Below are 12,777 nucleotides of genomic sequence, written 5' to 3' on the forward strand. Positions count from 1 at the left end.
GCAGCAGAAACTTGACAGCTTTTTACTGGCGAGAAATTTACAACTTGATTAATACTTTCTTTTGGGATCAGGGCCTCTATTATTTCCTCTATTATTCCCATCTCTTTTGTCCATCGGGGAAGCTGCTAGGCCCACAGGTGTGCTCAAGAGTAACCTACTTATGGGGGTGAAAGGTAACGGAAGGGGCAAGGGGCCAGACACGCCTGGGGGCCCGGGTCCCTGCACCCTACAAACGGGCCACACCGCTTGGGTCTGACCGCCCGTCAGTGCCGTCGGGCCTGGGTGACGCGCTTCAGCTCGGACCGGCGGGTGCCCTATGCGTCCGCGGCCCAGCTGAGCTGGGCAGTCGGCGGAGGATAATGCTGGGTGCCGGGCCCCAGGGCCTGCCGCAGCGGCCTTCCCTGGCCGGGCCGCGGCGCGGCCGCTGGGGGCGGGGGACGGAGGCCGCGCCCCCGCTCCCATCCCGCCCGCACCCTGCAGGAGGCGACGGCCCGCCCCGAGCCAGCCGAGGCTCTTCCGCGCCGGCAGGGGCAGCAGCGGGAGCGGCGCGAGCGGTCAGGAGCGGCCCGGCCCGGCCCGGCGCGGCAGCGGCAGCGGCAGCGGCTGCAGCTACGCAAGAGCCCGTTGGCGCCGTTCGCGAGGCCGCTGCAGGGGCCCGGCCGCAAAGCGGGGAGGCCTGGGGGCTGGAGGGCGCCGCTGCCGCCATGCCGCTGCTCTTCCTCGAGCGCTTCCCTTGGCCCAGCCTCCGCACCTACACGGGCCTCAGCGGCCTGGCTCTCCTCGGCTCCATCATCAGCGCCTACCGCTCCCTCAGCCCGCCCGAGGCCGAGGCCGGACCCGGGCCGGGCGAGCGGGAGCCGATAACGGCCCCGGTGCAGCCAGTTCCGGCCGCGGCCGCCCAGCTGAGCGCCGGGGGACCCGGGGCCCGCGACGTGGCCCAGTACCTGCTCTCCGACAGCCTGTTCGTGTGGGTAAGCGAGGCTGTCCGGGCCGCGGTGGAGGAGCGGGGCGGGTGGCGGGGGCCGTCATGTCACCCATTATCTGTGGGGGGCGTGGCTGGGGTAAGGGTCCCCCCACTGACCTCCGTGTGCGAGGCGGGGGGTTGGGGGGGCGGGGGGCGGGGTCCCACCCGCGAGCGCGCCGCTGAAGGGGACTGTGAGGTGCTGGGGTAGCCGGTGGGTGGGAAGCAGGTCTGCTGGGGTCCTGGAGGGGCAGCCGGAAGGGCGGGCAGAGGTTGCGCGCTGGACCGAGGGACTTGAGAAAGTGGTCGGGGCGTCAGGGGTCGCGGCGGGAACCAGGGGGAGGAGAAGACAGATGGAGGGGGAGAAAGTACAGTGCTCGGGGGGAGTAAAAGGTGGCAGCAGAGTCGGGGTTTCGGGGGACCGTGGGGAAGGAAACTGGAAGACCTCTAAGAGGGGGTTCCCAGGGAAAGACTTACTTAAATTGTGAAGGGAGTTGAGTTGGTCAAGCCCGGGAACGTTGTCACCGGGTTTCAGGGAAGAGGAGGGGGCCGCGACCGAAGTCAGGTGTTGAGTGTGGGAGAATTGGGGGCCTTTGGGTGTGTTTGGATATCCCTGTTCGGAGAGCGGCTGTCTCCCACAACTTTCCCCCCCCCCCCCATTTAATATGTGATTGTCCTCTTTGGGTCAAACGGACATACAAACCCTGCTTCCTTCCCTGTCGCTTTTACGTGATGATTCATGACGGTTTTCTTTGCTGTCTGAAGACAACAAAACATTCGGATTCAAGGGGTGGCTCATCATGTTAACTCGGGATTTCTTCTTTTAGTGATCCATTTTAAAACACGGTTTCCAGTGTGCCTGTCAATGCAAGATAAGCACCACTTAACAAGGCATAAATGCTGGTTTTGCTTGTTAGAACAGATAATTTCCGGCTGCGCAGATCAACAGTTACTTTGGCTAAAGAATTTTGCTTCCACCTTGGCCTTGAATGCCTCTTATGTAAACCCCACAGTGATCAGGAAAGTTGCTCCAGGATTTCAGGGTGTCACCTGGGTTTACTGTGGCGTCTTGGGTCTTGTCTCCGCCCGCAAGTTCCCATTTGGGGTTGAGAGTAGGCTGTAAATGACTGAGATTAATATTCCAAGTGTATAGAATGATAGGCAACTCATTTGTTATAATTAATCCCACTGTGCTTCATCAGGAGGCAGTGGGATTTGCGAACTCTGTGGGCTGTGGATTAAGTCTCCTGGTCCTTCTGAAGAGATTAGTAGAAGGCAGTGGAGGGGAAAGTTCCATTCCTCCACTTTTGTGTAAAGCTGAACCGTACAGAACCGTACAGAACCAGAAAAGGGAGAAGAGAAGGAACTCCATTCACATCTCCTACTTAATTTCAAATCTATTTTTGCGTTTGACTTAAAGTGATGTGAAGAGTTCTTTTGCCAAATGTTAAGATTATAATGTAGTTTTGATTTTTTTTAAGTGTAGAATACAAATAAGCCTTTGAGAAGGAACCACTATGGTCTTTATATAACAACTACTAGTATTGTTTCCTGTTTTTTCCCCCTAGTTTTTGTTGTTGTTACAAAACCCAGTTTCAAATTCCAATGTTAACACCTCTTCATAAAACAAACATAAAGCTGTTGATTTTTTTCTGTGAAAATTATTTTAAGAGAATTTCCTTTTCTTCCCAGCTTTTTGAATAGAAGTCTTGCCTTATGCAAGCTTATCATTTCTTCCTGTCTGTTGATGATGTGTTCCTTTCTCAGTTGATCTTCTATACTGTTTTTCTTCCGTCTTTCTTCTGTGGTTTTACACTTTCATCTTGGCCCTCCTTGGTTTCTGAGACTCCAGTGTGTATAGTAAGTTTTCCTCTTCACTCATTACATAGTTTCTGCTTTAGCAGCTGAGCAGGAGTCACAGTCTCGAAGACTTCCTCCTGGCCGGACAGATAGCATTATTGAGTGAATAGATGGCAGGGCCTTTGTCAAAATGGATCCTTTTTGCTCCCTGCCCAAAAACATTCAGATTCCATTTTGTAAAAACCAAGCAAGATAAAACAAAACTGATCTTTCTGCCAGTTCGCAAATCCTGTTATCTATTGTTTGGCATATTGGAATCTCTAAAACTACCTTCGGAGAGCACAATGTAAATTAATATGTCTGATGGCATCTCAGGAGGTTTTTGATTAATAAACTCAATTCAAAACCTTTCAAAGGTACTGTTTGAGGCACTCTGGAGGGCATAGCTGTGAACGCTTTCCCCCTACCCTGAAAAGCAATCCATACACAAGTATGGCAAAATTTGATAAGTGGTAATAGACATATAAAGAAAATGTGGAGTTTGGAGGAGAGAGAAACTGACCTGAGGAAAGATGCATGGAAGGTGGTATTTGAACCCCGTCTTGGAAGGTGGTATTTGAACCCCATCTTGGAAGATGGGTAGGGTCTCAGCAAGCGGCATAGGCCATTCCAGGTAGAGAAACCAGCCTGTGACGCTCAGACTGGTGCGTGGACAGGGCATAAACTAGGCTGTTAAAATAAAGCTCTGTTGGCTCCTCTGATTTCACAAGGAGGTTGGGAGGGTGAAGGGGAGACCCAGGAGGTGGGGGGAAGTGACCCTGCTGTGTGAGAGAAAGGGAGAGGCCAGCAGCCCCTCTGAGGTATATTTCTCAAAGTGTGGATCTCTGGCAACCTGGTTTGTTGTCACGGGGGTGCTTGTAAAATGTAGTTTCTCAGGCTCTGCCTGAGGATCAGTTTCAGGGAGAAGGACGGAGCCTTGGATCTTCATTTTGATTAATGTCCTTGGCGATTTTAGGCACTCTGCTGGTTGAGAAACTGATTAGGAAGAGGATGGGGTGTGGGGCTAAGGTTAGATTATGTAAAGCTTCCCTGCAGTGCTAAGGAGTATGGATGCTGTTTTGTGGCCTTAGGTTTAAGTAGGAGGGAAGGGGAGGAGGGTTCTGTCATGATGAGATGATTTTTTCTGGGGATGCCCTTCTAGAGTGGGGAAGATGGATTTATGCCGAATGGGAAGAGGCCAGGAGATGTGGTAACCTAAGACCTCTGCCCTCCAAGGTCTCTCCAGGTGGCCCTGTGGCATGGACGTTGAGAACAGGTTTGCGAGGAGGCTCCAGGGTTCTTATACTAACAAATACCCAAGGTTGACATGACCACTTTGTGCCTCGTGTCTTTCTAAAACTTTCATTCTAAAGTTTCATGCCAGACTTGGTTTTATTTTGTTACTCATTTCTAGGCTTATTTTACATTTTTCAGATGTCACTTCCATTAAAGTACCTCTTGATCCAGTCCACCATTGTTTTGAATTGTTCAGGTATTTTTGACTTTCCCACTTCTTTATTCTTATTGTTTTCATTACTTTCTGCTTTCTGGTTTTTTTCTTTCTTTTTTTACGGACTTGCTTCTAACATTGTCAGAGAACATGGTAAAATGGAGAACTAGAACCATGAAACAGGTGCTAAGGTCCTGACTTATTTGTATGCAAATCAAATAATTTAAATAGGAGTTTCACGGGGAAAAGAAATCACCAGAAATGAAAATGGATAAAAGTGAACTGGCCATTTAGAGCAGGGGTTGGGAAACTGGGGTGGCCTCTTTGGCCCAGGCTGTCTCTATACAGTCTATCAAGTATTAATGGTTTTTATACTTTAAAGGTATTTTTTTTTATAGGAAAAATATGTGACAGCGTGTGGCCCAAAATATTTACTAACTGATAGTCTATTAGAGGAAAAACGGCTGACTCCTGCTTTAAGGACCTGATCTTCACATAATTATTCAACTTCAGACCTGGAGGTAGTTTACTAGGTTTGAGACTTTCCAAAGAAAGTCAGAGAAAAATGTTAGCTCCATAAATGTTGGGGCAGCTGAAGAGAAAGACTAAACTCATAAAAAATAGGATATAAACCTAGGTAAACAACTTAATATAGGAAAAATCTTCAGGATGAGGGGGAAGGAGACGGCTATTTGATTGCTTGCCAGATGTGTGCTGAGTGCTTTGTGTACATAATCTCGTTTATTTCCCTGGTATGGTGAAAAGACAGACACAAATGTGATGGGGGGTGGGGTACGCCTCTGCATTTTATTGGCATTTTATCCTTGTCACGGGGAGTCAGCAGGGAGGTGACATCCTCCAGTTGTCCTTAAAGGGAGGAGACGGACAAGACAAGGGGTATGTGTTGGGTGGGAGGGTAGTTAGCACTGGTGTTAAATGGACGACTAAGAAATAGCCATATTGCTCAGGTCTGGAAGCAGTGCCTGGTAGTTTAACCACATTTCATCACAAGCTCATAAACAGTGCCCCGTTGGTGGTCAGCATTGTACAGGGTCAACAATACCTCCAGGGCTACCCAGTGATAAACGTGGCCAAGCCATTTGTTGTCACCCTCTTCTCTTTTCCTTGAAGGCCAAACTGTCTTATAATTTAGTTGTTGTTTTCTCAAGTAGAACAGTAGAACCATTTTGGGAGAGAAATTTTCTTATGGGGCCCGTAGAGTAAAGGCCTTTAAGCCTAAGTAGGAGTTCCCTGAGTCACTACAATCTGACCTGTTCTGCTACAGGCTGCTCAGGGACAAGCAAAATTTATTTCTGTTCAGTGTAGACTAATAAAAAATAAAGGCATTTGGTAAAGTTTTAAAAAATATTGTATAAAGTTCTTACAGGGCTATAGATACAAGAAACTTTTCTGAAATATTGTTTGTTGTAACGTTAACTTGTGACATAGGCCACCCATTTTTGGCTTGTTATGCATCAATCTCCCGTCATCCATCATATGATGAGAAAAATAATGTGGAATTTCAGAACTGGTCTGATTAGTTTCATAGATTCTAAACTTTAAAAAAAAAAAAAAGAAAGAAATAATGCGTGCTCATGGTACAAAAATCAAAAAGTACACAAGTGATATACAGCGAAAAGTTAATTTCCCTCTCTCCCTGCTCCCTGCTGGCCTCCGCAAGAAGTGGTCGTGACTGATGTCTTTTACCGGTAATTAGTGCTGGTGTTAAGTAAAAGACTAAGAAAACCCAGACTGCTCAAGTCCTGACACAGGTCACATCTATCTATTATACAAACGTGTATATATACATATTCTTTCTTTTTTACACAGAAGGTAGCATAGTAATCACATTTCCATAGTTTGGCTTTTTTAAGTGAACAAGTTATTTTGAAGTTTCCGTATAACAGTAGTAAATACAGAGCTGCTGAGTTAGTTTTGCCTGTTTTGCAGTTTATTGATATACTCTTCCTGATGTACACGTGTTTTCCCATTTTTCTACTGTGATCAGCAGTGCTCCAGTGAACCCCTTATACTTACATTTAAGTTTGGATTTTACCTACAAGGAAAAGTCAGTTAGCTGTGTAGAGCAGATAAAACAAGGTCACCTTTACATGGACAAAGTGGTTCCCACCAGGCTTGCTGGAGGCGAGCCTCCTTACGATACCTGGAGGTGAGGTTTGTCCAGGTTCTGTGGATTGAAATCTGGGCTGAAGTGTTGTTTCTGGAAGTGTCACTGGTGACCTAGTGGCATCTGATTTGGGACTTGCTATTAAATGAGGAATGAATGGTACAATTATGTTTCTTTCCATATTTGCAATTTTTCAGTCTTTTGTCAGTTTTAAAGTTGAGAATTCATCACATCCTTATTGGAATGACACTCTTTTTAAAATTAAGACATTTCTCTATAAATAGGCATAACATAAATTGTTAATAATTGTTAAGGTGTTTTTAAAAACACTTTGCTCATAATCTTAAAATAATTTTTAGTTGCTTCCAACTTTGTGTGATTTTAGCTTTTCATTAAAGTTCACAAATGGTTATCTCTGTCTTTTTACACAACTTCTCTGTATACACACCTGTATACTTTCTCAAGCCTTTTTTTCTTCTTTCCCTGGTTAATTTTTAACTCTTTTATTTAAATTAAAATAGGAAATACTTATGTATGAGTGGTCGGATTATGAGACACTTTCACTTTTTGTTTTGTTTTTATTTTAGTAAATCAAAGATACAACATTTTTACACCTAATTTTTCAACTTAGAAAAACTTCTTTTAAAAAGTTTAACTGAGAAATAGGAAGTAATACTTTATTTTTTGTTTTGCAAGCCAAGATGTTCAGGCATATTGTTTTGGGTAGAGCAATGATTAAGCAACCCCGAATTTGATTTCTTTCCTTCTTTGCTCTCACAGCAGCCTGCTTGGTCTGTTAGATGCTCACCAGTTCTGTCTTGTGGATTCTAAAAGCTCTTTGAGTGCAGGGTCCAGATCTCCCTCATTTCTCTTAACCTCCCACATGCCTTGAACAAGTAGGTGCCAAAGGTGTTGAATTTATTTCTTTATTTCGTATGCCTACGTGCAAAAACAGGAAGAATTCTTTTTTAGAAGTATGTTGTAATTAGGCTGAGGGGTAGTTGGTTGATTTTAAAAATCCTGTTCAGCTGGGGGATATGGTGTGAGGGGTTGTGGTTGTGGTTTTTATCTTAGGACATTTTTCTTAATTAATACGACTGAGGTTCCCATTGACTGGTTTAGAGCACAGTGGAGACGAGCCTTTTTAACAGCGATTTCATCTCTAAACATTAGGATTGTAAGTCATTGCAATGTTTTGAATGGGGCTGTTCCACTGAGTCATAAGTTAGGGATAGTAGATGTTTTGGATAACTAATTTGGGATTTTTTTTTCCTGGCCATTTGAAGAATTTAATTACCAGAATAGTTCTTTTTTTTCTTTTCAGCAGAAATATTTTTGTTTCAGTTCTATAAAAATACGTCACACACTTTCTTGTCCCATTGAACAGGCAGAATAGGACTAAACATCATTTAATCTTTTTCTAATGAATCAGGGCTGTTCTATCAAAGGTGAATGGTGTGACATACTAAGGGGAACATGAAGAGATTTTTAGGGAGCTTGCTTCCTTTTATTACTCCCTCCCCTCTCTCCCTGCCTCCCTCCCTCGTTTCTTTCCTCCCTTCCTTCCTTCCTTCCTTCCTTCCTTCCTTCCTTCCTTCCTTCCTTCCTTCCTTCCTTCCTTCCTTTAAAAGTAGAGGGAAGACTCACCTGGGAAGAGGAATATGGCCACCTTCCTGTAAACTTAGTGAATCAAAGACTGAAGCAGCCTTACATTGAGTTGGTGTTCGTTCATTGGCATTCACTTTCAATGAAAGGCATCTTTACGGTTTTTATCAAAGTCCTTTTGGTCATGCAATGTTTTAAAAATTGTATGAACATCAGTAATGTGCCGCACTAGCCTCGTGGTGAGGGGCAGCCCACTTTTCATTTGGTAAGCATTAGATTTTTGTAGGTATAAGGATGTCCAGCTTTTAATTAGTGAAAAACCGAAAACTCAGTGTCCCACCTCCTGTTGAAGACGGCCTTGGTTTTGCATTGGTGCCTCGTGGTTGCCTTCAGTTCTCTGTTCCTCCCACCATTGTTGTTCCTTCTTTCTGGTTTGTCGATTCCAGTCCCCTCTGAGGCCCCAAACCTTTACGTTAAGGCCAACACCAAACATACAGTACCTTTTGGTTGGCAGATTGTCCCACTACAATACATGTAAAAATATACATATATATTTTGGTGTTCATTTCTTCAGGCTGTTGTGACTTTTTGTGACCACCTCCTAATTGACAGGGCAGGGCAGGATATTTGAGTGCTGTATTTTACTGTTCATGGTAACGTCATTTTCTAGAAAAGTTTTCTTCAAGGCTATCAAAATCTTAACGTAAGAAATGCTGTACGTAGGAGATACATACCTACAGTTGGTAAGGTACATGCAGTTTTATATATAGTACAAAGTTTACACACAGTTCAGTTAAGACTAAAGGGGACTCGGCTTGCTGGTGGGCACATACTGGGGCAGGGCTCCATGAGTTCATGGGGCCTCTTTTCCCCACTCCTTACCCCGCCCACAGCACCGTAGAAAAGGGTGCCCCTTCAAGTATCACTTACCTTGTGCTGGTGGAGAACTGGAAAGGCTCGATCATTAGAAGTGACGGCTGAATTCCTTACATAAAATTTTTAGAGCTGCTTTTGTTTCTCAACAGAAGGAAATAAACTTACTTTCTTTGTTTCTGGTGTACAGGTTCTGGTAAACACTGCTTGCTGTGTTTTGATGCTGGTGGCTAAGCTGATCCAATGTATCGTGTTTGGCCCTCTTCGGGTGAGTGAGAGACAGGTAAGTCCAGACAGCAAGGATGGATTCTTGCAACCAGAATTGGTTTTTTAAACTTTGTAGTTGGTATAATTTCAAACTTCCAAAAAAGTTGCACGAATACTATGAACTTTACCCAGATTCACAGTTAACATTATACCTCATTTGCTTTAACATTTGCCTTTTGTTGATATATACTTATTTTTCCTGATTTGTTTGAGAGTAAGTTGTGGACATGATACCCCTTTATCTCCACATACTTCAGTATTTCCTAAGAGCAAGGACATTTTCTTCCCATAACATAGCACAACGATCAAGAAATGCAGCATAAATAAAATACTTTATGTAATCCACAGTCCATGCTCAGCGTAGCTAGGTTGTCCCAGTATTATTCTTTGTAGCTGTTTTCCCCATGACTTTTATGAATATAATTTTTAAAGAAGCGTAGATTTGTTTTAGTTTGAATAATATCACTCTTTAGAATATGGGTTCTTTTCCAAAGGAATGTATTGAGATATTTTATTTTTTCCTTGGGAAAGTAAATTAGGATTTATTGTTCTACAAACAGAAAGTTCTTGTTTCAGGTGAGATAGTCTGAACATTATTCTTAGAATGTATATGCGAGCAGGACATGCTTTCAATAGAAAGAATTATGCCATAAGAATACTGTACAGATTGGGAGTTCCCCAAGGATGTTAGTGGATAGAGTGTAGAATGGTATGTTTTAAAGCAAGAATTTAGAACTGATTTTTAAACAACAACACAGGAACAATAAATTTTAGTTTAGCTTATCCTAGTGATAAGACACAGGAACCTACTACGTTAAAGGTACAGTGGCTTCACTCCTTACTTACCCTGTTCAACCCAAACCTCCTTTTATCAGATCAGCTGAGGTCCTAGTTTAGAGCTGAAATGCGGTTACTATGTCATTGAGCTCTGGGATGCTGTTATGAGCAGGAATGTTTGTTTTCCCAGAGATTATTCATTAGTGAGTATCATCACTTTTTCCAGAATATCAACTCCAGAGGTCTCCTTGATGGATCACTAGACTGTAGATTTAAAAGCTCCTTTCGATGCTTTTTTCTTCTTCAAGAAAAACCTCTGACTTGTGGGCCAGAAATTGGTGAGGTCAGGCAAGCCATCTAATTGCTGGTGGATTGAGCTGGCACGAGTGGGCCTTAGGTACTGCTTTCTTTTTCTAAAATGTTAAATAACAGTTCGAAATTGATAGAAAACAACTTTGCAGTATTACAGAGATTTTCGCAATACCTAGAGGTAATCATCATGGACACGTTTGTTTCTCAATTCTGCTTTCAGGTTTTTCAGTAGAGAGCGCATTTTTCATGTTGTTCTGCGATGACTCATTTTTTATGTCATCCATTTATTAAGCACCATTTTGAGTTAGGATTTAACAGAATTGACATGGGTTTGCTCTGTGAGTGCTTAAAGTTCAAGATAGAGTAAGCTAGAGGCAAAGACCTTGACTACCTACAATGGAACAAATATTGAGCTGTGAAGTGGAAGTTTAGAACAAGGAATTTTTTAAGCACTTAATGCCCATTACAGCACTTGTCTAAGCACTGTGCATATATCCACTGATTTAGTTCCGCAACAATTGTATGAGACATAAGCCATTGTTAAAAGACCCATTTATAGATTGTGAAGCCACAGCACGGGGATGTTAAGTGATTTGCTCAAAGTCACACACACAGCACATAGATGGTGCAGCAAAGATTCAAAACCAGGGCACACAATGTCCTAGGTTTACCTTGTGCCTTCCCCTGTCCCAGATCTGGAAACAACATTCACTAAGGATTCCTTGTTCATTTTGTTCTCCGTACAAAGGTTGTACAGTCAGGATACAGTGTGCAGAAGTTCTCAAAATAATTCTTTAAACTGGCGTGTATCAATTTGTTACACATTTAGATTTAATTATTTCAGTTTTTACTCAATTTTGCTTTTTTTCTGTTTTAATTTATTGGTGAAATATTTGCAAGGTTCAAAACTATATATAAAAGTATACTTAGAGGTCATGTTTTCATCCTTATTATCCTCTTCACTCAGTTCCAACACTTCCGTAGATGGCTTGATGGTATATTTTAATGTCTGTTGGCTAGATGCCCCTCGTTGCCCTTTTTTTCCCAGAACAGTATGGAGTTTTAAAACTGGAAGTCCTCAGTGTAGGAAGAGGACATTGAAGCAGGTACACTGCTCGGGGAGTGTACCCTTTGGAAGTCAGGTGGATGTTGCTTATTAGAAACCATAAAAACATTTCTAACCTCTGGTTTGATAATGCTGAAGAAATAGAAACTGGTAAAAAGATATTCATTGCAACATTTTCTGAATGGTAAAAAACTAAGAACAGTTTCAGTGTCCATCTGTAACCACTAAAATGGTATATTCAGAGAATATTTATTGACATTGGTAAGGTTCCGACAATATGATAAGTGAAATAAAGCAGTGTACAAACATCAATGCTTTGCACATAGGAAGAAGACAAGAAAAATGCATAAATGTGTTAAAGCATCATTCATTTTTGTTTAACATTTCCTTGTACTTTTTCATGTTATTGCTTATGGGCTGGCAAATGAACATGTTATTTTTTAATCTGAAGGATGTAAAAAACATCTAATCTTTTTTATTGTTTGTTTTAAGAATCCAGCGAGCAGACATATTAAAAATGATATTTGCAACCCTCACCATTTTTTATTTTGAAGTATACGTATCATTTAACATTCCAGGTATTTGCCTGATACCACTCCCCTTTTAATGGCTAAAATTGCATAACTGACTGAGGGTTACAATCCAAAGTCTAGAAATTACTTTCTATTCTTCAGAAAGCTTATTCTTGTCTTTGCCTTGTATTTTTTTGTGGTCAAGTGTTAGAAAGCTGAGTATAGAATCTTTTCTCCATAGAAGTCAGCTTTTGTTATGGTACCTTCTCTTAAATGGGTTAGGTATAATAGTACTCACCTTTATAAACATTTTTCTTTTCAGCACCTGAAAGACAAGTTTTGGAATTTTATTTTCTACAAGTTCATTTTCATTTTTGGTGTACTGAATGTCCAGACCGTGGAAGAGGTGGTCATGTGGTGCCTCTGGTTTGCTGGACTTGTGTTTCTGCATCTGATGGTTCAACTCTGCAAGGACCGGTTTGAATATGTGAGTTTTCAGCCAAGCTCTTTGCTCGCTTTGTCACACATTTGCCGGGGTTGAATTACGTAACGCGAATGAGCCATGATAGGCACGTTTGGGGTGGCTCTCCAGGGAAAGCCGGATCAGGCTCCTACTGCCCGTTTCCGCAGCCACCAAGCAATGCAGGATCAGTGTCTCTGAGCGAGGTTTCCTGCCTACCCACTAGTGTGTTACAGCCCACGTGGGGGCAGTTCACCTACACAACGTGTTTTGACCTCAGCGCAGGAAAGCCTCAATATATAAACTGAATAAAAGCTGGTCTCTTCCAGACATTTTCTGTTCCAGTCTCCTCCCATTATTTCCCCCTCTTACTCTGGTTCTTGGAACTCTTCTTCCTGACTATTTACACTGTTTCTACCCCTGGGCGAGGACTACATTAGTTCTTAGTTTCCTTGGTCCCGGGAGAAGTGAATCCTTTAATGACTGGGCACAAGATCTGCCTGTTGGCTTCAGATCAGAGCTGCGCA

The 12,777-nt window shown here is 43.1% G+C and overlaps 1 protein-coding gene across 1 annotated transcript in view; it reads left to right on the plus strand.

The window, feature by feature from the left end:
- The first annotated feature begins 388 nt into the window (after nucleotides 1-388).
- The window catches only part of AMFR (autocrine motility factor receptor), a 32,947-nt gene continuing 20,558 nt past the window's right edge, over nucleotides 389-12,777 (plus strand). Inside the window, exons 1-3 of the mRNA XM_019753901.3 lie at nucleotides 389-971; nucleotides 9,047-9,139; nucleotides 12,113-12,277. Of these exons, the coding sequence (XP_019609460.2) occupies nucleotides 705-971; nucleotides 9,047-9,139; nucleotides 12,113-12,277 (525 nt within the window). The 5' untranslated portion in view covers nucleotides 389-704. The remainder of the gene's footprint in view (nucleotides 972-9,046; nucleotides 9,140-12,112; nucleotides 12,278-12,777) is intronic.

This window comes from Rhinolophus sinicus, chromosome 8 (assembly GCF_057876585.1).
Source record: "Rhinolophus sinicus isolate RSI-liver-muscle chromosome 8, RSI-T2T, whole genome shotgun sequence".
NCBI classification, from domain to species: Eukaryota; Metazoa; Chordata; class Mammalia; order Chiroptera; family Rhinolophidae; genus Rhinolophus; species Rhinolophus sinicus.